A 27586-nucleotide genomic window follows, 5' to 3' on the forward strand; every position below is an offset into this window, starting at 1 on the left:
AAAAATAGTTTCCACTTAAAAGCAAGAAAATTTGGACTTCTTAGCGTCAGTGGTCTCTTGGTTATCAGTCGCTTTAATTCTCGTGTTTGTGGTTTAAGCTATATATATGTCACTGATTATCCATAGCTACTTAGTGCTTAACGATGGATTATTATATTTTTTAATTTAAGAAAACTTGACAAGATAATAAAAAGGAAAATAAATTATTAAAAATCTTCATTAGCCGAGTTATCCGCATATCTCCCTAGTATATCTGAATATGTATATAATCTTATATACCTGGTTGGCTTATATAATATTTTCACGTATGCAGCCAACACATGGTGGTTCTTAAAAAAGTTGATATGATAATGGTATCCAGTAATGGAGTTGGGGGGCTACTGAAAACATTAATTAGTGGAGGACCCAATTGTGTACTCAAAATAAAACTTATGGTTCCCAATCTTGAATAGTAATCCTAGCAGTTGCTATTTCTAATTTTGTATGGTTACCATTTTTACATCATGGCTTTGCCCATTGACTTTTTATTTGTGTGGGTGTTGACTTGTCCCTCTAGTAGTGTCCCACACTCTTTCCACAATGAAGATTAATATAAAGATAAGGTAATCATGCAATCAATTATCTTGTTTTCCCACTTTTGTTAAGAGTTGGTTGGTTTGTTTGAATGCTATTTAGAAGCATCTAGTGAAAAGATATGTTTGTTCTCTTTTGTTTATTGTTTTATCTTATCATCATTAGCTTAAAATGTGTTTTTTGATGTTTAATTAGTTGTTAATGTTAGGTTTGTGAAGGCTTTGGGCCGGGTTTTTGTTGACATTTAGAAGATAAATGGGGTGGCTCGTTTAATTAAGGAGGAAGACCAGTTTCGAGTTTTCCAAGTCACTAAGCTACTAAACCTAATTGTAACTCTATATACACCTATGTCATGTATTGTAACTTTTGTATCATGCTTAGTAAATAAACTATACATCGCAACTCGTGGACGTAGTTCACCTTGATAGAACCACGTAATCTCATGTTCTTACATGCACCGGTTCACTTTCATGAGACAGCATATCAATGGCAAAATAAGGAACATATATGTTCAAACAAATCGAGAAAAGGTTGCATGTACATGGCTAGCCGCGAGCATCTTGCCATGCTTTCTCGTTATCTCCATGTTGTGTGTCCATCGACTCTGGTCACCTGAGCCTTGAAGGTATAGGTTCGGCCTGGATCTTCCACGCCATTAAATTCCGGTCCAATCTGACATCCTATCGTGTGATTAGGCACACATGACCAAGTATTTATATTCTGAGACCACCGATTCCAACTAACTCACCAACAATGCTCTTGAATTTTAAATCGTTGGAAATCTAACTGTTTAATTATAGGGGATGATATGTTTTTCTTTTTCTTGAAAATGGCTAGTTTTCAAAAAAAAAGTCGTGAATTGGAAACGATTGATGAATAATAGATCGATAATAAAACCTAGAAACGGCTAACAAGGACAATTATTTGCCTATTATCATCACTCATGGATTTTCATGTCGTCAATTACGATGGATCACCGATGGCTCCTTAGAAAAAAATCGAATAGAATATTTTTTGTCGGTGATACTTCAGTTTTCTTGTAATTTTAACAAACTGTTCTCAAATAGCTTATTAGCAGTTTGACTCGTTTACACCTCTTGAACACTTGCTGGCAGGTTTTGCTTTTAACAAAGACGGGCACAACATAAAATAAAGAAGAAAAAGACTGAAGTGAGAGTCCTCTAAAGGGCACTCACATAAACATTTTTATGACTAGTACTTGCACTAACAAGTCCATCATGACATGCCACTATCATACCTAGGCCATATACAAAGTCCTTCGTTATATGCCTTTTTTCCTTCACTTCATTCCCATTTCCCACACAACTCTAAAACCACTTAGCTAATATTGTTGGCTAAACATGAGGAACATGAAGAAGAGTCCTAAAGTCGCCGACGAAAGCATGTTTGTAGAAGGAAATGGACTCGAGTTTCCAAACATGGCTCAACATACAAGGCAAAGGTTTTCGACTCATCTTACTCTTATTTACAACATCATAAGGGCTCCACTCTCACTTCTATCATGCTTATCATCTCAAACTGGTATAAGTGGTGCTACCGACGGAGTTTGGGTGTCTGGAGAGCTTGTACGGATGTCTGAGGTTAATCATCTTATGGTTAATGACAGTATGCGCTATGTTATTTTGATGTAATTAAAGAGTTGTAAGTAGTAATAATCTATCATTGCTTTTCTTAAAAACATGATGGGAGATATTTGGGTGTTAAATTAGTTTTTCGTCGCCGTATTGTTTTGCCTTGTTGTATCTACATCCGTTATCTTGTGTAGTAGATAGCAATTTAGATATGCATATACAAAAACAGATTAGGGTTTCTCCAGGTTCCAGTTTACTACACTGTGCATTTTATATGCAACTTTCCAGCGCGGGTATCGATTAGTTTCAATTAATGGAACTAGACAATTCAAGCACTACAGTCTAGATTCACACCTTGTAGAAGAAAGTTTGTCACAGTTCCACAAAATGATTTAAAAAAAAAAAAGAAATTGCATGGTGGCTTTCTGGAATTGGTATCCTACACAAGTGTTAACTGAACCCCTTGGTTGTGAATTGCGATCATTCTTTTTTCTTTCTTATGCATATTGATCATGAGTTGAAGAAACTTTAACATGTTATAGATATAGTGAGCTTAATGTTATGCCCCTATAATTAATTAGATGTTTAGATCAAACTTTTTGACAAACTGTTTAGTATTAGAAATCTCTTGTAAAGATAACTAGATAATAGTATCATATAATAGTCTAACTAGCTAGACAAATTGTTGAGTGGTTCTTCACAAGCAGGGAGTCAGGGACGGCCCTACCCTTGTATACAGATCGGTCATTCCATGTACGTGAAGAATATTTTTTAGTACTGTTATAGTGTATAAATCCTGACCGACCCTCTAATTATATAACAATAGTCAACTAAAAAATATTTCAAACCCTTGTTAGAGAATTTCATGTGTAATCACAAGATCTTATTATACGAATAAGGTGGGTATGAGTGTATGGCAAATATCCAAGTGCAGGTTGGGATGGTTTAAGAATGATGCCTAACCCTAAAATTGTTAGATTAATGAACCATTTACTCAATATCTTGTAGGTGAGGCTTCAAAATGAGCTCTCTCTTTTTACCTTCTTAAGGAATCTTTGGTGACAAGCCTAGGTGAAAAGATTCCACATCTTTAGTGGCAAATATATGGGGTGTGGAGTAAAAGGGGAACATAGAACAAAAGTTAACTTTGCACTAAATGTTTAATAATAGTTAAAGACAATTTGCCAACACTTCTTGGTCTTATTGGATAAAGAATCTCATCGGTTGTGCATTTTTTTAGTATTTTTTTATATGTTTTTGAAAATTGCCATTAATGATCACTTAAACAGGAATGGAGGCTGTAATTAAAAGTATAGGTGAAACGTACGTACTTGTTAAGTTGTGGTCTAAGGGTTGCTACAAGACCTCATCGCCACCACGATGGTGGGATCCGATGGAAGGTATCAAACATTCGTTTGTTTATGTGTTGTTTTATATAGCGTTCGAATATTTATGCACATAAAAAATAAGTTGATAAGATGTCCAATATTGGAATAAAGAAACTCTTAAAAGTTATACAGTCTAAGAGCAAAAATAAGGGCTACGAATACCAAATTGGCATTACCAGGTCCGTTCATAGCCCGTTGTTGGTTTCTTTGTTGGTGGTGATGGCGAGCTCATAGACTTTGTACATATTTCTAAATATATATAAACTTATTAAACTTTTATAAAATAAATTTATTAATTTTAACAATAAAATTGAAGCTAAATTAATTTAAAATTTTTAAAACTTGCTATTAAACCAAATTTGACCATTTCTGCAGTTAATATAGCCACTTGTTAGATTAGATGCCCATCCCCAGGGGCCAGGACACAAATATATAATTCTAGCTAGTTATTTAATATTTAATTTCTTAACGTCTATAACTATTTAAATTATGTAACTTAAAAATTTTCCCATATATAATACCGAAATATACTTTAATACTTTTAACTTTTAATTACATGATATACAAACATCATTTATTATATTTATTTATACGATATAAGAATTTAAGTAGTTTAATTACGAAAAAAGGTAACTAGCTTGGTTATAAAAAATAATATAAATGATAGTTAGTTGTGTCCAACGAGTCATAAATCGTAATATTATAACCCTACGTTCTGTGAATGTTATGTTTATACGACTTAGGTTTGCTACAAAAGAAAAAAAAAACTATCGGCACAACTTATCGTTGCATGTTTGCCTTATGTATCGATATAATCACTATTTTTTGATAAAATATATTGTTGTAATAAATGATAGTGCCCAAGTGAAATAATACAGGGGTAAATGGATGATTTATGGAATGCATGGGTAAATCCTTGAGTGAAAATGAATGTGATATATATGATTGTGATTAACTAAAATGTGTAATTCAGTCCACCACCAATGCTCAATACCAGTTTACACAAAAGAAATATTCATAGCGTTGAGTTAGGTGGGAATGTGACATTATATTCAGTATTTCGAGCATGCTAATGATCCAAAAGGCATGTGACATCTCGTTTGACTTTAAATATTGAATTTAATAGTGAGCAGGGTCGTCTCCGAGAATTTATATGCCTCGGCCGAGCCGAAATAAGAAGGCCCGTAGACTCTAACGAGTAACGAAATATTATAAGCAAAAAAAATTTAAGGCCTTATGTAAATGGATTTTTTGTTTGGTTTAAACAATTAAATTTTTAAATGGGCTTATTTGGTTATGATTTAGGTTGTGTAAAAAACTTTGTGTATAAAATAAACTTAAAAATGTCTCAAGTGAGATTGGAACTTGCAACATTTGAATTGAAAGTCATACCCTCTTATTACTAGACCAACCTAGTTATTGTATGTCTAGAGTAAAAAATTAAATATACATATTTTTTTTCACATATATATATATATATAAAAAAATTTGTGCCCCCGAAAATTAAGTTCCCCGACCGGTCGTCCACATCACCCTATGCCCGAGCCGCCCATGATAGTGAGCATAGTTTTTTTAAGTGAACATTGCAAAGTTATAATTCTTATCAATATTTAAAGTTGTCTAGATTTTTAGATTTAAAAACTTAGGAGTTGATTATTTGATTTATACACTATATGAATATAAAAAATTAAGGTTTACATAAGTATAAGCTTTGGTTTGGGGACTAGCTGCATGTCCAAAGCTATTGGGCCGAACAAATACAAGCTGGACCTTGCTGAATGAACTGGGCTGATATGGGTCAATGACTCAATTCTTTTCTTTTCTTCTTTTTTTCCTTTTTTTTAAATAAAAAAAGACGGAATTATATTCACAACCGGGAATAGCAAAAGACTACACCCGAAACAAACAGAGCACGGGGACTTACAAGTTGTTAATGGGTTCCTGCAAGTTTGCAGTTTAGGCCCCTCGAGTTTAACCTTTTTAGTTTTGTTATCAAAGTAACAACATGATTAAGATCTATGGTTAGGGTGGCATCGAAACGTTTAGCAATTTATCTTTAACTTCTTTGATTATGCAAAATTTGACACACTACTGTAGCAATGAATCATTTATTCATATACATTTCACAGTTTGAACCATCAGTCTCTTAGATGGAGATGAGACGAGACACCTTACCACAATGTCCTTTTAAGGACGAAAATTTTAGCTAACCCATTGTTTCTTTATACAGTGCATCACACATGTGACACTTCTGTTTTTACATAAACAAATTATATGTGATATATCTATGTCACATTGATATTATAGTATATCTAAAGATATTAAATGAGGTGGAGAAATGGTTCAATCCAAACTACATATACCTCAATGATAAAATAGATAAAGAACAAAACCAGTGACTCTCAAACACCCAAACTTCATGTGCTCAGCCCAAGCAAAGTCACATTCATCTCATGAATTGGGCCTACTTCAACCAATTTAGGGGTGTTTGGGTTGCAACTTATTTATAGCTTTTTTTGTTAGCTATTGTCATGCATGTATATATTAAAACTATTTTATAAAATATGAGGAAAAGGTATTTTAAATTTTTGAAATGAGAAAATACCAATATTAATTATGTGTATAATTTATATACTCTTAATTTGAGTTTTAATTATAAGTAGAATAGATTAATTTGCAGAATTTAATACAATTAAAATGAAATATAAAATAATATAACCATTTAAATGCTTCAGATAGCTACATGCCTACATTGATTATTGAAAGACAAAGTAACTTGGACCACCTCATCCTTGTGAATATTGTGTCAGAAAGGCAATTTTGGTTTTGTTTTTGTTTTTCATATGCACATGCATTTGCTAAATAATATTCTTAAAAATAGTGGCAGCACTTGAATACATAACTTCATGATCAAAACTTAAACATAGTTAAATTATAGAATTATATTGTTAATTAAAATTTCAAATTGGTTTTAAAATAAGAACATGTAGGGTTATAAAAGATCATAAATCAAAATTCTCAATCCATGCAAAAAAACTCATGAACCTGATGGTTAGTATTATTAATAAGTAAATGAATACCCGATGAAGGTAAAATATGGTTTAAGGTAAAATATAGTTAGAGATGACAAATTTATTGCAAACCCGATTTACTTTTTATTTTTTTAGACGGCTAGAAACCCGATCTATTACCATCCATATTATGGTAGCACACAAATCTGTCATTAATCAGTAATTATTCATAATTTTAAATAACTACAAGTTTAACTAACAAATCCACTTCCTATCACCCACCACAAAGCATAATTTCATAACCACACCATGTTCCTTCATAGTAGTTTAACTTTTTTTGCTTTTTGAAATTTAGGGAGGAGATTGTACATTGGGATATAATAGTGTGTGCATTTCATGTGAAATGTACGGTATGTTTTAATTATTGACCTTTAATTCATAAGAAACAAGATGTAAAATACCATTTTGTATTTATTTTTCCTTGTAAAATTAGAACCCACAAGGCCACAATAAACCTTAGTCTTAAAGAGAATGAACGAAAATAATTTTCTTCTAATTTAGATATTATATAGAAAACTTAAAACAGAAATAAATTAAAACATTATAAAACGTAAGTTTTAATATGTGCTTTATTCAAACAAGAAATGGATTTTAGTTTAAGTTATTCAAATATATACACACTGACACTTTTATATTCAAGTGGTTAATTGAGGAAATTAGATTAGAGCGTTAGGTGAAATTTTAATTTTAAGCAAATTTCATAATCAGTTTTCATGTAACAAATTTATAAATCCTGCATCTTATACAACTGAAAAGAAAAAAAAACCTATTGATGCTTTAAATTTTATTCTTTTAGGAAGATTTCATTAAGTTAAATTATATAAAATAAAAGGATATTAAAGAATATAAAGATGTCACCCGTATTAGGCTATCCGTTATGGAAATGTGAAAGAGAAAAAAATAAGTGATGTCACATATGTGGCATATATGTAGCGGGCGGCTTCACATTTCCGCAAAACCCATATATAGATCCACAAGTTGTAATAAGGTTCGGTTCCATATATATGACCCATTAAGTTAAGATAAAAAATGACTGATTTAATACATATTAATTCATAATTAATTAAACAAACAGAGACAAACAAACAATCGCTTCACGCCCACGAAAATCACCACGTCCCTTGCCTATGCGCCTTGTGTGTGGCTGTTTCGTGCCAAAGATGTTGTCAACGTGACGGGACTCCACGCCCCTTCATCTTCTCACAACACATAAACAAACACTTATCTTAGCTATTGACAAAAGTGTTTTAACTAAACGATTTTCAAAAATATCATTTTCAATAAAATTGTAAATTTTTCAAGCTAGTTTCTTAAATTTAAGTTCATTTCAGTTTTAATTAATTTATCTAAAACTAAATCCTTTTAACTTAAAATAATTACATTACTAATTCAACAAGAAAAAAAATACATCTAATAGTTTTTGTCCAAGATTTTATTAAACCCAAGGTCAAAGTCTCTTGTAAAACAAGTTTGCTTAAAAAAACACAATATGTTCGAATTAAAACGACAATAAATCTATTTTAAGTCTTAGGACAGGAAATTTAGACACGATACACGATACGAACCTACACGATTTTAACATGTATCATGTATGGTCTTAACAAGTTTCGTGTACTAAACAAGTAGATACGAATCAACCTGTTAATTTTCGTGTCTAAACAAATAAAATACCCGTTTACATGTTAACTACCCGTTAGTATCTGATTAGATATTTTTATAAATAAAATTATATAATTATATAATATGTTATATACCCTAAATAGTTAACCATGCATTTTTATACTAAACAATTGACCACGCCACATATCATTCCAATCCAACATCAAGCAGACAGCACACAAACGCTTATCCGATTCTCCCACTCCGGATCTTCGGTACTCCGGTGGTTTCCCTCAACATCTCTGGTAGTCTCATCCCTTTGATTCTTCGGTCTACCTCTCCACGTCTCCGATTCTCCGGCAGTTAGGCCTCCTAGCAACTGTAGTGGCGCTACCAGTATTAACAAATTCGCGTCTTCTCGTGTATACCTGGCCTTAACAGCTTCGTGTTCAGGTTTGGGATATGTACACGATAAGTTTTCGTATAATACACATGTATACATGTTTTGTGTTCGTATTTTATCGTGTACATGTATATACGATACGATATGTCAACGTAGTTTATCTGAATATTAATTTAGAAGATATTAAAAAAGAAAAAAACAAACAAACTATTAAATAATATCCCTTTACCCGTGCTCTAGGGGGACCTTTCTTTCCTTTGTCTTGATTTTATCGCTTTCTCTTCTCATTTCTTGGATCTTCTTTGTGTCACAAAACCGTTACTCCAATATTATTCACTTTTCCCAACACTTTTTACTTTTTTCTACCAGTTGGGTCAGTGTTTCCATTCCTCTTTTTCTGCCTTCAAATCCACATTGAGTTCGTCAATCACTAGGTGGAATATTTGCACATACTCAAATATTTTCGATCAAACGATGTCGTTTGCAGTCGGAAAAGAACAAACCAAGAATGGGTTTGAAGAAAATAAGGAAGAAAAACATAGCATGAAGAGAGCTGGAAGTGAATCATCGGTTTATGAAACTGAAGATGAAGGTGAAGAAGAAGCTGAGGATAATAACAATAATAATAATAATAATAATAATATTGAGTTGGGTCCTCAGTGCACCCTCAAGTCACAACTTGAGAAAGACAAGGTAAAAAATTTAAGTTTTAGTATTTATAGCTAGTGAAAATATCGAAAAATATTGAAACAGAAGGGTATTGATACTAAAAACATGAAAAATGGTACGGTATTTGGTAAATATATATCATCCTTAAATATAAACGCCATTAATATTAAATTTCTTATCATGTTTTTCAAATGATTGTAGGATGATGAAAGCCTTAGAAAGTGGAAAGAACAGCTTCTTGGAAATCTTGATATTAATGATGTTGGAGGTACTGTTTTGTTTTGGAATTTAATTTTGTTAAATTTTTGTATAGAAAATTGTTAATGTTGTTGCAATTGTATAAAAGTTCATTAATTTTGTTCTTGTTAAAGGTTTGTTAGTTTTTTTAAATTTGTAATAAAAGTTTGTTAAACTTGTTACAGAATCACTCGAACCGGAAGTAAAAATAACATGCCTATCAATATTGTCTCCTGGGAGACCTGACATTGTTCTTGCTATACCCGAAGATGGAAAGCCAAAAGGGTTATGGTTTACGTTGAAAGAAGGTTGTCGTTACAGTTTGCGGTTCAAGTTTCAAGTTGGGCATAATATTGTTTCGGGTTTAAAGTACACTAACAATGTATGGAGAACTGGGGTAAGAGGTAAGTGTATAAACAATGTACATATTGTTTTAGTTTGATGTATAAGACGGTCATGTAACTGAACAAGTGGTGTTCTTGGTTTTAGTGGATAGAGTGAAACAAATGCTTGGAACTTTTAGTCCCCAACAAGAAGCATACACTTATGACATGCCTGAAGAGACCACACCATCTGGTTACTTTGCAAGAGGATCTTATTCCGCTAAAACAAAGGTAATGTAAAATATTTCAATATTTTGCTCAAATACTTATATTTAACTTTTTATCTTAACTTAATGAAAATTATTTAGAAATTTCCTAAATAATATCTTATAGGTTTGGGTAATTTCGTAGACTATTTATTTATTTTATTTATTTTGTTACATTTTAATGTAATTGCTTATGCATAATCCATTTCAAACTAACCCGTTTTTGCCCCCCCCCCTGGCCGACAATTTTCAGTCCGCCTCTAGTTGATATATGGTTTGTTAGATTTTAGCATGTTGTGTCAAAATTTTGTTAAAAATTCAAAATGATTTTTATTGATCATTTTCTGCTAAATTATTTTAATAGCTTTGATATTTGTGAGATTTTACGCTATGACTGATTGAATTAACTTTCAACTTTTGATCTCAAACTAATAAACCCTAAGTCCAAAATTTGTTTGAAACAAATGTTCGCCCTAACGAACTTTGGCCAACAGTATTGAAAAGTATTAAAAATTTTAAAAATAATATGTAATAAAACAAAAATAAAATTAATGTTACTATTAATATAAATGTTTCAACCCGACTAGTTTTGAAGTGACCCGTTTCATACCAAGCCCGTTTAATTACAACCCCATTGATGAAAATTCTAGGATTCATCAATGGTTGATAGTTGTTTGTTAAAAAGCGTGTTCTTGTAACTAAACTTTGCGTCAAAAGTTCAAAAAGATTTTTACTGATTGTCACAAAATATATATAATATTGTTACTTTGTAGCCCAGCCAAACATGAATCATCGACACATGTGGAGCTTTTTTTATGTATTGCTTTTTAACTAAAGCCATCATTTTGCTGGCCCATGAGTTGAGGGGCAAATGATAATGTCTTATTATCATTATCACTTCACACATAGTTTTTCTTTGTTTTCAGTTTGTTGATGATGACAACAAATGCTACTTGGAGATCAACTATTCGTTCGATATCCGGAAAGATTGGGCTAACTCTGAATAAACAAAAGCATAAAATGACACCAAACTTTAGTCTTGAAGGTTCTTGTTATTGTTTAAATTTAGTGTGATGATGCCAACATTTATCTAGATTTGACTTCAATCTTGTGTTTTGTTTAATATGTTGTATTGATATAGAGTTGGTGTTGGTTTGTAATTGTCTACATTCTTATGGGTTGGATTGTTGGGCCCTATAGCTAATGGGCTATTTGTAACATCCCAAATATTTCGGATAATAATAATAATAATAATGAATATTGACTTGTTATGACGGAAAAGTTTATTTGAGTTAATAAGTAAATAGTAAAATGGTAAAAAGGGAAAGATAAGTAGGCTAATTAAATAGAATTAATCATGTACCAAAAAGGAAAGATGGGTCTTAGGTCTATGGGCTTAAGGGAGTATAAATACCCCTTAAACCCTAAATCTTTCCATTTCCATCTATCTTATCCATTTCACACCTTAAAACACACACTTAAGCCAAACATTCCCTCCCTAGCCGCCGGCCACCATCCAAATACACAACTAAGCATCGTAACTTAGGATCTTCAATCATACAAGCAAGATAACAAGTCCAAGATCGTATACCAAGCAAACCGTAACCTAGAAACATCAAAAAGGTATGTTCTTTACGATTAAAGGTTACATTTTTATGAGCGGTTAGCCAAGAGGCTTGAACATAGAGTAGATCGGGTCTAGATAAAACATAAAGTTGATAACTTGATTATTAATATGGACGTAAAAGGCTTGTGGTTAGATACGGTTCATGAAGGAAACCCTAGATCTAGCCTAAAGAACATTTTTAGGATTAAAGGTTCAACCTTTATGACAATAACGCGCTAGACCTCGAGCCGTGGGGGTTAATGAGTGTAAAACGATTAGGAATGGTGGGTAAAGTAGCTAAAAGATAAAGTCCGGACCGTTAACCGTTAATTTCAGCTTAAAATGGATGTAAAGATAGAAAATTTAACTGAAAACATCAGACCTGGGGGTTCTCGGCTAAATCTAAGGGTTTCCGGTCAACAGGCAGTCAACACGAGAGTTCTTGGCCATAGGGTTCTCGGCCACAGGGTTCTCGGCCATTGAGTTCTCGGTCAAGAATTGGGTTCTCAGTCAGACAGGAGTTCTCTGCCAAGAGTTCTCGGCTGACCCAGTTCTGTTTGGGCCTGACCCTAATTGGGCCTAAGTACTTTAATGGAGTTGGGCCTGACCTAAGCCCATAACCCACCTCAACAAATAAGCCCAACTTAGAAAATAACTTAAAATGTTAATGGAAAATGTGTTAAGACAGCTTAACCCTTGCCAGGGGCTCTGCCCCTTGGACCCCGCTAGGGGCTGCCGCCCCTAGAACCCTGCTGCCAGGGGCGCTGCCCCCCGACCCCCGTTCATTGTGGGTTATACAAAGATAGAAATACGATGCAAGTAGTAATAGTTAATTGATACGTGTAATTGTTATATAGTTAGTCGTGCACAGCTCAAGAAGGGAATAACTATTAACGGTGAACGTAACCGCATTCAGGTGAGTTTCTAGCCCCATTTCCTTGTTATGTTTTCGGGGCTGTGTGCATACTCGATGTGATAGTTAATACACTTACCTTAATTGGTAAGTGTATGCCTTATATGGTTTATATGTTATGTATGTATATCTTAAATGTGAATGAAAGCTTGTCGGTATGTGAATGATCTTTGGATATTGCACGTGCCAACAAGGGAGGTATGTTTATGATAGATGAATGTGTATGATAGATATATGTACAATATATGAATATGTATGAATGATTAAAGAAAGTGTGTATGTTATGGGTATGTAAAGACAGTATGTACGAAGATAAATAAAGAGGGACTTGACCCTAATAATATCTGAGATAGAGAAAAAGGGACCAGGCCCTAATAATATCTGAGATAGACAAAGGAAAGAGGGACCAGACCCTAATAATATCTGAGATAGAAAAGGAAGGGATCGGACCATAATAATATCTGAGATAGACAAAGGAAAGAGGGACCAGACCCTAATAATATCTGAGATAGAAAAGGAAGGGATCGGACCATAATAATATCCGAGATAGAAAAGGACGGTAATTTATATAGTACGAAAGTAATAAAGTACGAACGTATGTATGAACTTATGAAATGAAAATAAATTAGTAAAGTAATTATTATGTATCTTCGGATGCATAATGGTAGGTAAGTGTATGTATTGTATTATGTGTGATTAACTAGAACTCACTCAGCGTAGCTGACTTTTAGTATGCACACAGGTGAGTGGGATGAGGCAGCTCGCTTGAGGGGACCCGTGGCATTGAATAAGAGGCTGGTATCTGAAAACTCAAGACATTTAAGTTTAATGTTTTGTTTATTTTGAAAGACGAGATGTTGTTTTAAGACAAATTATGGTTTGTTATGAAATGTTTTATTAAAGTTTTTATATTCCGCGAATATTTTTATTAACTCTGATATTTAGAACTGTGTTCATGAGTAAATCCAACGTTCAAATGTGAGGCACCGGTAACGGGGCCTTACACTATTGGTCATGATTCCTCTATACATAGGTTTCGTGTTTTTAATTTGATATTCAGGTCAATTTTTTGAGTCGTGTGATAACTTTTAGGTTTAAGTATATCGCTTATACACGAAATCAATAATCGGATAAGTAAAAAAAACATCTATCAGAGAATAAGAATTTATTCTTGGTGAACATATGAAGAATGAATTTGGTGTGTGACCAAATGATTTATTTATATAGGTGTCAAACCAACACACTAATTCGGTTGAAATGTCGCCATGCTTCATAAACAGTTATGACAATTACATTAGTACGTATTAGATTTCCTATTCTATAGCAAACTTAGTAGCTCCCAAAGTATTAAGATTCAATCAAATTACAAGATGCACCGCTTCACGGTTGCTACCACGGCACAAGGTTGATATTAAGCTTCAAAGTTGTTATCAAACATGCAGTCACTACCGATCTTCAATAAAAAGTTGCTACTTAAGTCCGTAACTTTGAAGTTCATTTCCATATCATCCATGCTGACCTGATACATTTATGTTGCAGCACATTTACGGCAAAACTGAAAATTTTACCCAACTTCTTATGGCACCGAAGCCATAAAGTTTCCTAAATATCATGATATGTTATTTTGAACAGTGTCTATATATGCAACGACTCACCAGCTTATTGCTAGTTTGACAAGTTCTCCTTACGAGTTCAAATCCTCTTACAATGATGCTCATCATATTAACAGACTTTTGTACTTGTAAGGATCGAACCAAAACTCTTAAGAGAAAACTCTTATATAAAACCCGTGTTCATCCCACCAAAGTAGTGACGGAAAATATCATGACATGTGAGTTGTATAGATGTGGATGCACACGTGGATCATCCCACCATGTTCCATTAACGTTACATCATGAGTAGTTTATAGCTTTTAGTTTTACCTTTTTTTATACGGCCTTTTTCTTCTTAATATCAACTTATTGGTTTATTTACTTCCATTATAAACAAAACAACACACAAATGCTAAATGAAAAGATAACCTCCAACTTAACCCGTCATTACATAACCAATCGGGTGGTGGAAGTTTAGCCCATTAAATGTTGGTTCAATTGGTTTGGGCTAACTACTTTCCTACACTTTGAGCAACTATATTCGTAACAACTTAGGCCAGTCTCACATCAGTCGTGGGCAGAAGAGATTATTGTTTCATAGTAAATGTCCCACTTTTTAAATCACCAATGCCCTTTTGGCTTAATGCTAGTGGACAAGAGGAGAACTCCACAATCGGATAATGCTCGTGGTACGAGGAGCCGGATGTTACAATATTTACAATATTTCTCAGGTGTAGGGTTTCGGCTTATAAAATTCAGGACTTTATTTGGAGTAAGAAAAATCATTCAAATAGAACTTAGAATGATATTTAGGAAGAAAACTGAAGGAGCCTAGTCTCTTGTTCGAATGGAACGAAGTATGGGCATAGATTCTCTTCGAGTTTGTCGGTCACTAGGTGAACAGTTAGTATCGTTTGTCACTAAAACCGCTCATTAGACATTTTGAGTGTTAGTAAACACAACATTTTTATTTGACACTAGCTCGGAATAATTGACACCCGGCTTACTGAGCTCAAGAGCTGTGTTTTGACATTCGTGTGCGTAGTTCATGGGCATTCACGAACTCACAAGTTTTCTAAACTATTCAAACGAAACTTGCAACACTCCATGTGCATGTGTATGTGTGGTTGTATGTTTGTTTACTCACCTTTGTGGGACAACCTTTCAATAATTTCCTCATTTCATGTGTCATTTCAAATACTCAACTTTGAGTATCCAAGTTTCATTCACCTTAGATACACTTTTGACGCATTTTAGTTCGTTGCAAAACATAAAAAGAGATAATATAAAACCTATAAATCATAAGCACATATCTCATGTATGTATATATAAGTATAAATTTTCCTTTAAAAATTAGTGTAAAAGAAAAACCAAACTAGTTTTCCAAAAGCTTTTTTCATGACAAGATAATATTCAAGTAAAATACCATAAAAAATGAATCTGAAATTTTGTCTGTGTAGTTAAATATACTCCAGCTGTGAATTAAATACAATATTTTTATGCAACCAAATGCAACCAATGTTTTTCAATAACGATTTTTGTTAATTACAAATTAAGTTTAGTGATATTAGTTTTGGCCATCCATCAAGACATGAAAATCTAGTCTTTAACACTTTGAAGCAAATTTCACATGATATTGAGAAGATATGCTAGAGAAATAAAATTAGTTGCCGTATCTTATTTAATACTATCGACACATTTTGTAGGCATTACCTATGGATAAAAGAATAACTTCATAGTTAATCAATCTTTCTGATAAGTATTCACTACCAGCAAATACAAATCCATTAGAATCTCATTAAAAATAAACAATATTTGTTTGATACGATGATCATTGGTCAAAGTTATAAATTAAAATAGGGAATATTGATCCTTGTTATTCGTGAATTAAGTATCATTTCAACCGTTCATATTATTTTGACAATTTTCAGGCCTAATTCATTCAGGAATATTAACAAAAAGGAAATTCGTCAATGTGGGAAGGACCCATTAAGTCAGGCCTCGAACCCTAGACCTCAAGTATCTCAAGTCTCAGGAACGGCTGGTTAGGTAACCCGAGCGACCAGCCAGGACACTTAAGTTTCAGGAGAACAAATAAGTTTATATATCGAAAGCAACATCTATATTCTTTGAGATAAGGTACGGTTTTCCTACATCCCACCATCCCCAAACCCTGAAAATAGCTTTGTTATTGACAAAATTCTTACTAGGTATTTTTGTTGTATATTATTTAATTTTTTTTTGAATTTTTTTAAAAAATAGGTACAAATCTTAATTCTCTTATTAGATATTGGGTCCAATTTTTTTTTACCCATAACTCATTTGAAGTGTTAGGCCTACGGGCCTTTTTGTTTCGTTACTCATTAGGGCGTATGAGCTTTTTTTACTTCGACTTAGCCGAGACATTTAAATTTAGAGACAATCCTGTCAAACTTTAACTATCATCCTATATCAAAAGATCAGAAGTTCAATTGCTTATGTTAACAAGTGGCAAAGGTTAACAAGTGACATACCCCTTGATTCATGGGTTAGGAGGCGTTAAATGCGATTTGAGTTAAAATGTTAATGAACTTTAAAATCCTATACATACACAAAATAATTTAAGAATCAATTTTACATTAAATAAAGAGAGGTAAACATGGGTTAAATAATTTTCTTAGAATAAGGTGAAGTGAAATGAGATGAAGTAGATGATGTGATGCTTACATAAAGTTAAGGAGCGTGAACATGCCTAATGAACTTATATGTTTTACCACTTCTAGAACGTATTTGAAATTTTATACATTAAATATAGATCATATTATTGGTTTGGGACAAGGAGTCAAAGATTGTAGAAGAGAGAACCTCGGGCGGAATGTCAGCCGTGTGATATTGAAAAGTGTTGGTGGAAAACCAAACATAATAACCTCTCCCACGCCACCCATCTGCGTACACCAAAAGTCAAACCACACATATATATAATGTCTAATGCCTCCACTCACCTCGCCCGTATCGCACGTAATTAAACTATTTTTTAAACAATATTTAAAAGTAAACACACACACAATCACAAACTTATTATTTATGTTTAATACGCTTATTGTACGAAAGGCATGAATATATGTTGCAATCATACAAAAAAGTAGATAGTTTATTGTTTTTGTGATTTGTTAAACCATTAGATACACTTACAAAATATGTGACAAATCATAAAAAGTAAAAGAAAATCATTACTTTATTTATTTATTTATTTTTTGAATTTATATTTATGACTAAAGATGTATAATAGGTTTAAAAAATAAATGGATTCATGTTTTTTCAGTATTATTATTATTATTATCATTATTATTTTCCAAAGAACACAAAAAGATATGGAGTAAAATGTAATGAGTGTGTTCATTATTAGACCGAGTATAAAGTGAGCAGCAACTATTTCATGAAGTATTAGGGTGCAAATGATAAGTTATAGGCCTTAGACATAACAATATGATTTTTGTTAACCACTTAAATAACAATCTTATACTATGATTAGACATAACTTTTAAATATCAGTTATATAGTTATTTGGTAATATTTCCTCATCATTCATATTTTAAGCCGTCCTCAAGATATGCATACATTTATCCTTATCGAGTTACGACTTGTCTTGCTCAATTAATACAAAACATCTACGCCTTAGCACCGGATGCAATGGCTCCAGGTGCAACCGGATTGGGTATTGAGTATCACATTGTCAAATAACTTAGCTTTGTTAAGAATGATTATATAAATTATAGAATATAATCACTTTAGACAAACATCAACATAGTATTTATAAATAAAACAAATTTAAGACAATCATGAACACAGAATTCAGAATTATAACATTATGCTACCGGCCTATCATTTTTTTTATATATATATTAATATATTTTGGTATTAATGTTGGGCACATTTCGGTGTTTGGCGTATTGTTTGTTGCTTAATGCTTTTAATTATTGTCTTAGTTACACTAAATACACAAATAAAACATCCTTAAGCAAAAATAAAAATAAAAACAATGCACAACTTAATTAAGGTTAACATAGAAAAATTTATAGATCAACTTGGAAAACCAGCCAAATATTTATTTCACAATATAATTGCATAATGTTAAAGTAGGCAAGTAGCAATAGTAAAGACTAAAGAGTGACAATAAGAATATATTAAAAAAAATAAAAAGAAGATGAAACAATGCCTGGCTTTCCCTTGTACGCCGGTGAAGAAAAAAACTTAATTAATTCGCCCGCGAATTCGTCGTCTTCGCCGGGAGAAAACAAATATGTAGATCATCATGAAGCAGTGAAGGGTAGTGTTGAAATGATGCTAACTTGAAGGCTTGTTGAGTGTTATTAATATTATACAAATACAAGTTGTCCATTTTGTGATGATGAACTAATTTCTTCTTTCTCTTCAAGAATTTGGAGTCAAATTACAAATGAAGGTGTCTATATACATATATTGATACACATAGTGTGTGTGTATGTGAGAGAATTAGAGAGTTAGAGAGAGAGGGTGTTGCAATGGGATGACGAAGGTTTCTTTTCCAATATGGGCACTTAAAACGGAACTCATTTTGGAATTCTAAATTAATATTAGGAGAGAATAAAGGAATAGTTATGAATTATGATGCTATAGTGTTGACATAAAAGAAATGTGAGCTATTTATTTCAACAGTTTACTTGTTACAATTTTAAACATTTTTTTTAGTTATTGAACTTTAATTTTTAATAATTATAATTTTGACATACTAACTAGATTAATCTCAATAAAAGAAATGATTTCTGACAGTCTCAATTTTCAACTTATTTTCTCCGACAATCATATAAGAAATTTACATTCATTAGTTATGCACGAAACTGAAAAAAAAAAGAGTAAAGTGTCATTTTCGTCCTTGTGGTTTGAAAAATAATACGAATTTAGTCTAAAAACTTTAATTTTTGCATATGGACCCTCCACGTTCCCAGTTTTTGCCAATTACATCCAAATCACTAACCACGTTAAATTTAATCGTTAAGTCAGGGGCAGACATGTCTTTTCACCATTTCTTTATTATAATATTTATTTTAGTGAATTGTGGTTTTCGTCCTTGTGGTTTGTCCAAATATGCGGTTTTAGTCCAACAATTTCAAGTTTGCAATTTTTGTCATTGTGGTTTCATTTCACTTGCAATTAGACCCGAATTTATTAACCTCGTTAAGTCTGGTCGTTAACCCATTTGTGTGCCTCTCACGTGACGACCGGTTTTGTTGTTTTTCTCCCCAAACAAACCTCAGTACTAATTCGTACGCCCCTTCACGTGAGGGGTTGCGGTGTATTTGGGGAAAAAAGGAAAAAAAAGGAACAAAACTGCCCCTCACGTGAAGGCACATTGATGGGTTTAACGACCAGACTTAACGAGATTAGGGATTTTGGGTTTAACTGCAAGTGAAATGAAACCATAGGGAAGAAAAATGCAAATTTGAAAATACTTGACTAAAACTACAGATTTGGACAAACCAGAAGGATGAAAATCGCAGTTCACTGAAATAAGTATTATAATAAAAAAAGAGTTAAAAGTCATGTCTACCCTTGACTTAACGATTAAATTTAACGAAGTTAGTGATTTGGATGTAATTGGCAAGAACTATGAAATGTGAAGGGTCCATATGCAAAAAATAAATTTTTTGGACTAAATTCGCATTATTTATCAAACCACAATGACGAAAATAACACTTTACTAAAAAAAATAGATTAAAATTTGAGATTTCCCAAAAAAAAAATATTTCTTTAGTTATACACTACATCAACCTTCTTTATATAACTCCCCAAACTTTTCAAATTATAGGACATAGATATAAAACCCTCCCCAAATACCACCTCATATTTTTATAATTTCTTAAAGATAATATATATTCAATTAACCTGTTAATTTTAAATATTGAATTAATTATAAAACATAAAAATAAACAAAATAACATTTGAATTATTAATGAACCAAAAGCAAATATTACAATATTGAAATTTTCATTAACATTAAAAGAAGTTATCAAATGCCCATTCTTTAACATCTAGCTATTTCATGTTCCGTGATAACACTGCATTCAACATTTGTTGAAGTCTTTGCATCAAATTAGCATGAACATGTTGTTCCTTCCGTTGGAGGGTACACGTAACTTCTCAGCTAGAATTCGCCTTCGATCCTCAGTCTGACTTTCAAGAAAGTGTTGAAATAGGTAACACTTTCTAGTAGAGACTCATGGGATCAAGATGTTGCTACATCTATACTTCTTTTGTGTTGGCTTTTCAAGTTCTTTAACGATGTGTTGCTCATTTTCATCGAGGTTAACGTCTACGTTCGGAAATTGGGCATCCGATTGTGGCATATTGAAGAGGTATTTACCCGCCTTAACATCGAGCGGAGCGGGTCAACCCACAAGATATAGACAAGAGGCTTGAAATCAAGATATCATGAAGGCACAAAGCCAAAACCTATGCGCATGGCGCATATCACATATGCTCACGCATATCACATATGCTCACGCATCACATGCTCACGCACCATATATGCTCACGCATATCACATCTGCGCGTGGCGCATCTGCGCGTGGCACATATCACATGCTCACGCATATCACATCTGCGCGTGGCGCATCTGCGCGTGGCGCATATTACATATGCTGGCGCATATCACATCTGCGCATGAAACATCTGCGCGTGAGAATAAAGAGAAGACCTCGCGCATCCTCAGGATATGCGCATATCACACGTGCACATAATCAACCTCGTCCTTATCCAAATCAGGATAAGGACAACCTTGATTGTGCTCGTCAGACAACCTTCCAGAAGGTATCCTTTAAGGAATAAGAATATGCTGATGTTGACAGCTGCCAATGAAAGGTGGACAACTCAGCAAAACCCATGTGCTACCACGTGATTGCACATGGGTCAGGTGAAATACCTGGGTCAGAGAATAATCAATGAAAAAGCACCAGGTGTCCTAAGGACACGTGGCGCAAAGCAACAGGAGGAGGCCAAAAAGGCCTTAATGGGATCTGAGCCCAATCATTGGAAACCCTAACACTATAAATACCACACCACCTCCACAAGGGGAGGTAAGCAAGAAAATACATTCCAATTTCTTACTCATTCTCAGATTATTATTATCTTCTCCTACAATCTCTTATTCTCACACCGGAGGGTTACCCCAAAGAGGACCCCTCTGTCCCTTTTCTGAGGGGTAAGTTCACGGTGCTGCTCGTTTTGTAGGTGGAAGAATACATACTCCGGAGAACCATCGGTGAAATAGCATACTCATACCCGAGGAAAGTTGATCGTCTACCAGTGAGCCGATCCACGTTTCTTCACATATCATCCTTGTTCTTTTACTAGGGGCACAAATTAGAAGAACGGTGCATCCTCGTCTCACTGGCCACTTTTCTGACTAATGCTTTTGTTGTACATGTCACTAGCATCTTCATATTCATAATTGAATGTTAACGATACTTGTGTAAATTTGGTGTTTGGGCCGTGGGAATTTGTTTGATAAGAATGGAAAAGGATAGTGATCGATTGTTGGACGTTTGGTTACTTTGAGTGAATTGGTTGTCAGGAATTAATGTTTTCTTGTTCGAATTGTAGATAGTATGTTGGCTTCGCCCTTCAACATGAGCCAATGTGAGGCTCGCAATACCCTTGTTTCACACCTCCTTTTATGTCAAATTTCAAAGGTCAGTGAACCATTGCTAAACTGAACACCCCCTAATAACCCCCCCCCCCCCCCCCCCCCTTCTATCGCACATGACCCATACACTCACTTCGCTCCAAAATCCCATTTGCTAAGTTTTCAAATCAAGAAACCATAAATATAGAGAGTTAAAAGCTTTGTGGAAGTCCACTAAATAATAATCATAGTTTTCATCTTTGATTTTTTTGACAAACTGATAGCCTCATTGATGATAATGTGGCCATCAAAAGATAATCTTCCCTTCGGCATAAAGCCGTTTGTTCGGTCTCTATAATCATATGAATTACCTTCTTCATTCGAGTTGCCGCTACCTTGATGATTTTCAACTTACATCTAATGAGATTAATTTATGGGCCTAGCTATAGTTCTTGAAAGATAAAGGATCTCTAATTATTATTAATTTCATCATCTAACTGTTTGCAACAACTATTAGCTTAGTCTAGTTATAAAGCAATATTGTTTAGCTTTTGTTCAAAATAAATAGTATATAAAGTTAATTATTAACTGAGGACCTTTTTTATATTAAAAATGTAAATAGTGCATACTATTTCTCATAGCACAAATAACATGCTCGTATTATTTAATTAATTAGAGGGTACTAACTCGTGGGTTGGTTCCACCAATACTCTATACATATATAGTCAATAATAATGGCTTTAAATGATCGAGAAAACATGCGAATTCACTTCAGACTACACAGGCGTACGTGGGGTTATTTCTTTGACCAACTCTTCGCTTTATTTATTTAATTAATTGTGTTTAATAGTTTCATGTTTTAACAATAATTTTTTTTTCTTTTAAAATAACACTTCTTATTTTGTAACTACAAAGATTTAAATCCACTAAAACATTTATGAATAAACAAGCACCATATCACTAAACTTAGCTCATGAGTGTATTCTATAGATGGACATTTTATATACCAAAGAAATTATTGTATGAAATTCGGAAATTTTTAATAGTTGACACGTTAATGCGTGATTAATCATCGATAGATCACCACAAAAAGCTGGCATGTTACTTGAGAATATCCTCTGATTGTTGGTCATCCGCTACTGAATTGTTTACGCATGTTTGGTATGGATCCAAAGGATCTAGATTCAATTCACCGAAAGATTATCGATAACTTTATTTCATCTTTGGAAGTTCTCTTATTTCTTGTGAAGACATAAACTAAACTAAATGATTTTTTTAATGGCCAACAAACAAAGAATGCCCAGGTGCTTCGAACGGGGTGACCCTATGGCAAAAGGTCACCGTCATCCGGCCCAACCCAGTCGTACAGGTCCCTTAAGCGTCTCAAAGTTATTTTCAGTTTTGGGGAAAACCCACCCGCCCGAAAGCCCACTGGTGGTAAAACCCGGACACCCTTAGGATTGGACTGAAGATCTCAGTTTTCCTTCATTGAGCCACCATGTCCCTCCCAAAGTGTTGTAAGTGGGGATTGAACTTGGGTATCTATTAAGAAACTTATGTTCATACCACTACATAAATGATACATCATTTTTTAGCTTTCGAACAAAACAAAATCTTCCAACAAAACATATCATTTTGCTTTTTTGTTTTCTTTTTTTTTCCAATTGATTTTTAGTTTGAACCAATGATTTCATATTTTACATCATAACCACCTTACCACCTACTAAAGTGGGAATGACCATAATCATTTTGTTAAAAGAAATTACATTTATGCATTTATTCTTTATAGTGTGGATTGTTACAGATTCTATACGCTAGCGTTTACAAATTTAAAATAAAATTACCAAAATAATTTTTAAAAAATTGACCAAAATAATATGTTTATTATATATTATTATTTTTCAAATTGTAAACTTTTATAAACAAGCGACGCAAAAGCGCCTTAAACAAGACACTCTTCATAAGCCGGATACACACCAGCCACCCACCAAAACCATAAGATGTTTATTTTATCGGAATGGCTAATGGACATTTCTTAAAACATACTACTTAACTTTATTGTTCTTTATTATTTGTTTACAAAAAACTAATAAATTAAGTTAATAAAAGTTATCAATTTGTATATATGTATATGTCTAATCGTATTTTTTGTCTTTTGATAATCCGACATGAGTATGATTCGTTCCATGAGAAAGTGACGTGGCCGGTCAAGGTGGGCCGGTCCTTGAGAAGAAAGAAACAAAAACAACCTCGTGTTCTCCTAGTGAATCACCTAGTACATTTAATGCTAATTTGTCGGAGGTAGAATGGTTTAATGCCGAAATTAATGTGGAGTTTGTTGAAACGCATAACCCGAATCTTGTTCCCCGAACTCTACTCGTTTTCTAGATTTCACTTTCTACTAGCTTTCAATTTGCAACGGAATGTTGCGTCGGAACTGTGTCACAATTTGTGTCGTAGCTTTGACACAAAGGAACTCGGATGACGGTTTATCGGACATAACTGCGTTGGAATTGCTAGTTTTGATATTTTTCTGACGCAATATTGTGTTGCGAATCTATTAGTATTTTAGTAGTGTTTCCAGGGTCGACCTAGACCCCATCCTGGGCTTAACGGACATTTAGTGCATGGTTTCATGGGGGCACAAAAGTTTTAATTTATTAAATATATATAACAACATGTTTTTAAAACATTAATAAGTGAAAGTGCGTCGAAAAAATATAAAAAAAGGACTACTATTTCAACAATTAGTCTGTTTACATGTAATTGGGTAAAAAAATTTGAAAAAAGAGCCTGATAATTTATCAGTTAGTGTGTTTAATTTTGTTGGGTAAAAAAAATCTGAAAATGGGGCCAATTAATTTAGCAATTAGTCTATTTATGTTTAATTGAGCCAAAGAAATCTGGAATAATTTTATATAAAACCCGCTTTTTATACTCGTCTTGGGCAGTCGGAATTTCGAAGACGACCCTGAGTGTTTACCTGGTAGTTTATCCGTTGCCAAAGTAGTTATTATCATTTCTTTGTTTTTAATGCAATAGAGAAAAAAATCTTAATTAGGAAACAATTTTTGTGTTATTTAAAATATCAATAGATTTGCTATCCCGAGTCTCATTTGCTATCCCGAGTCTCGTTTAGCGCATGGTTTCATGGGGCACAAAAGTTTTAATTTATTAATATATATAACAACAATTTTTTAAAACATTAATAAGTGAAAGTGCGTCGAAAAAATATAAAAAAAGGACTACTATTTCAACAATTAGTCTGTTTACATGTAATTGGGTAAAAAAATCTGAAAAAAGAGCCTGATAATTTATCAATTAGTGTGTTTAATTTTGTTGGGTAAAAAAAAATCTGAAAATGGGGCCTATTAATTTAGCAATTAGTCTATGTATGTTTAATTGAGCCAAAGAAATCTAGAATAATTTTATATAAAACCCGCTTGTTATACTCGTCTTGGGCAGTCGGAATTTCGAAGACGACCCTGAGTGTTTACCTGGTAGTTTATCCGTTGCCAAAGTAGTTATTATCATTTCTTTGTTTTTAATGCAATAGAGAAAAAAATCTTAATTAGGAAACAATTTTTGTGTTATTTAAAATATCAATAGATTTGCTATCCCGAGTCTCATTTAAAGAGGGGAGGGGAAGGAAATGAGAAAAAAATGAGAATGAATCATGTTCCAGAGATTTTTTAAGGAGGGGAGGGGAGAGAAAAGGCTAAAAAACTTAAGTCAATACACATCCTTTCAAATTGAAGAGATTATGAGAGAAAATGTTTATGTATAACATAATTACCTATTAACTCCTACATTTTCTTTCATTTTCTTCTATTTTTCATTAAACTCGGGAACATGAAATGAAGTGATTATTTTTCTCCCTCTCTCTTTCTTTTCTCTTTCAATTCTCCTCCCTTTCTTTTCTCTACTTAAATGAAACTCGGGAAGACAGTAAACGTTAAAAGAAAAGATTAAGTAAATGAGAAGACAATGAACGATATACTGATATTCCTACCATGCACCCAATTCATTCCGGACTGCATGCATTTAGCCAATATTTTTATTTTTGTTTGGGGTTTCAAGATAACACGAACTGTTGGAAGTATGTACCATTAAATTTTTGTTTTGTTTTGTTTGAACTACAAAGAATATATATATATATCAAGTAAAAATTTGTATATATATCAAGTAAAAATTTGTAAGGAGCTAGAAATTTGTATAACAAAATGCCAACAAACCAGATCTATTTATTTTTTTGTCTTGATATTCAACACTTAAAACACGAGTTTAGAAAGTTCTTAATTTCACTAGTAATATACGACTTAATTAATCATCAATCAATCATCTTGAGTCATGATGATCGAATATGGAGAAAGATTTTTGAAAACGAAACTGAAAAAAATCAAGAATCAAGAAGTTGAGTGTATGGAGTTGAACGATTTTGAAAGCGTTTTAAACAAAATGATCTCTCATAATAGTGATTTGTATGACTCGAATTGTTAATAGACCTGGGTCCATTTTTCTTAGTCTTGTATAGTTGTATACAGAATATACTCTTATATAAATAAGTATATCCGATAGAACATTTACGACACGAATTGAAAATACTCACGCATACTTCATTTTAATCATACAAAAAAGAAAAAAAAAATACTCATACATCATTTCTATCAAACATATCAACAGTGTATATATCTTCAAAATCTCAAAAATAAATTATATATAAAGGAATTTCTTTTGCATGTGATTTTTATAGTTCCGTTTACAATTGACGTAATTGGTAAATATTTATTTTGTTTAAACAACTGTCTAGCCTACTTGTTTAAGTTTACGCAACCGGTTAACCTAACTAGAACACATTATTAGAGATGTGCCTAGTCATTTAGAAAGACATTGTGGACTCTCTTGGGGCCTAAAGAAGCTTATGATGGCATATTTTATTGGATATGCCAATTTTGATTGGATATTTGTTAACCGCAGATTTTGTAAATTTTTTTTTTGTTAAAGATGCTTGTTTTAATTAGTTAATCTATTTAGCATCCCAAAGGGAATAGCTGTTGGTCAATTTTGAACACTATCAGATATTATATAATATATTGTGAACTATGAGACCAAGCATACAATGAGGAGAGTTGTGACGTTTTGGAGCGGAAAACATATTCAAAATGACAAGAACACGCTCCCCCCTCAAAAAAAATAAATATAAAAAAAAAATAAAACGTTTTGAAGGTCAAAATGTTTGTCAACATTGCCTGTATAAAAAAGTTGAAGTTGGAAGGAGGTGGGACCAAAAGGAAGGGGACCAATAGAGATCCGGATGGTCTTAGAATTCGTAAATGCAATATGTTAGGGCGTAAAAGGCACCACGGTTTAGGTCATTTAACTTGTTAAAAGGATACGCATTTTAGTTATCAACTGGATAATACTATTTGATCAGGTTTAGTTAAAACCAATCATTTAAATCTAACTCGTCCTATTGCAATTTGCAATGGTTTTACTCTTTTGAATCAAACATGTCTAATAAGATGAACTACATGCTTTTCGTAGACATGATATACATTTTCGTGTATAGCATAAGATAAGTAGGTTTATAAGGAATACTTTTGTTTCAACTCAACTTGATTTAAAGTGACAAAACGTGTGACATTATCATGTATAAAATGGTTAAACTAGCTAGTTCAACTAAATCACGTATGCTATCTAACATTAAACCAACTG

The 27586-nt window shown here is 33.0% G+C and overlaps 1 protein-coding gene across 1 annotated transcript; it reads left to right on the top strand.

Moving 5' to 3' along the window:
• Positions 1-8896: 8896 nt before the first annotated feature.
• Positions 8897-11308, top strand: LOC143549025 (rho GDP-dissociation inhibitor 1-like). The gene is made up of 5 exons (XM_077040041.1): positions 8897-9319; positions 9497-9563; positions 9718-9936; positions 10022-10146; positions 11048-11308. The coding sequence occupies exons 1-5, from the start codon at positions 9101-9103 to the stop codon at positions 11126-11128; spliced, it is 711 nt and encodes a 236-aa protein (XP_076896156.1). The 5' UTR covers positions 8897-9100; the 3' UTR covers positions 11129-11308.
• Positions 11309-27586: the final 16278 nt, after the last annotated feature.

Source organism: Bidens hawaiensis, unplaced genomic scaffold, assembly GCF_021521415.1.
Source record: "Bidens hawaiensis isolate Kalapana, Puna unplaced genomic scaffold, B.hawaiensis_p1.1 tig00015384_1, whole genome shotgun sequence".
NCBI lineage: Eukaryota > Viridiplantae > Streptophyta > Magnoliopsida > Asterales > Asteraceae > Bidens > Bidens hawaiensis.

Coding starts and splice junctions, on each gene's coding strand:
- LOC143549025 (XM_077040041.1), top strand. CDS start 9,101: ATGTCGTTTGCAGTCGGAAAAGAACAAACCAAGAATGGGTTTGAAGAA. Junction 9,564..9,717: donor TGATATTAATGATGTTGGAG/GTACTGTTTTGT, acceptor AACTTGTTACAG/AATCACTCGAACCGGAAGTA. Junction 9,937..10,021: donor ATGGAGAACTGGGGTAAGAG/GTAAGTGTATAA, acceptor TCTTGGTTTTAG/TGGATAGAGTGAAACAAATG.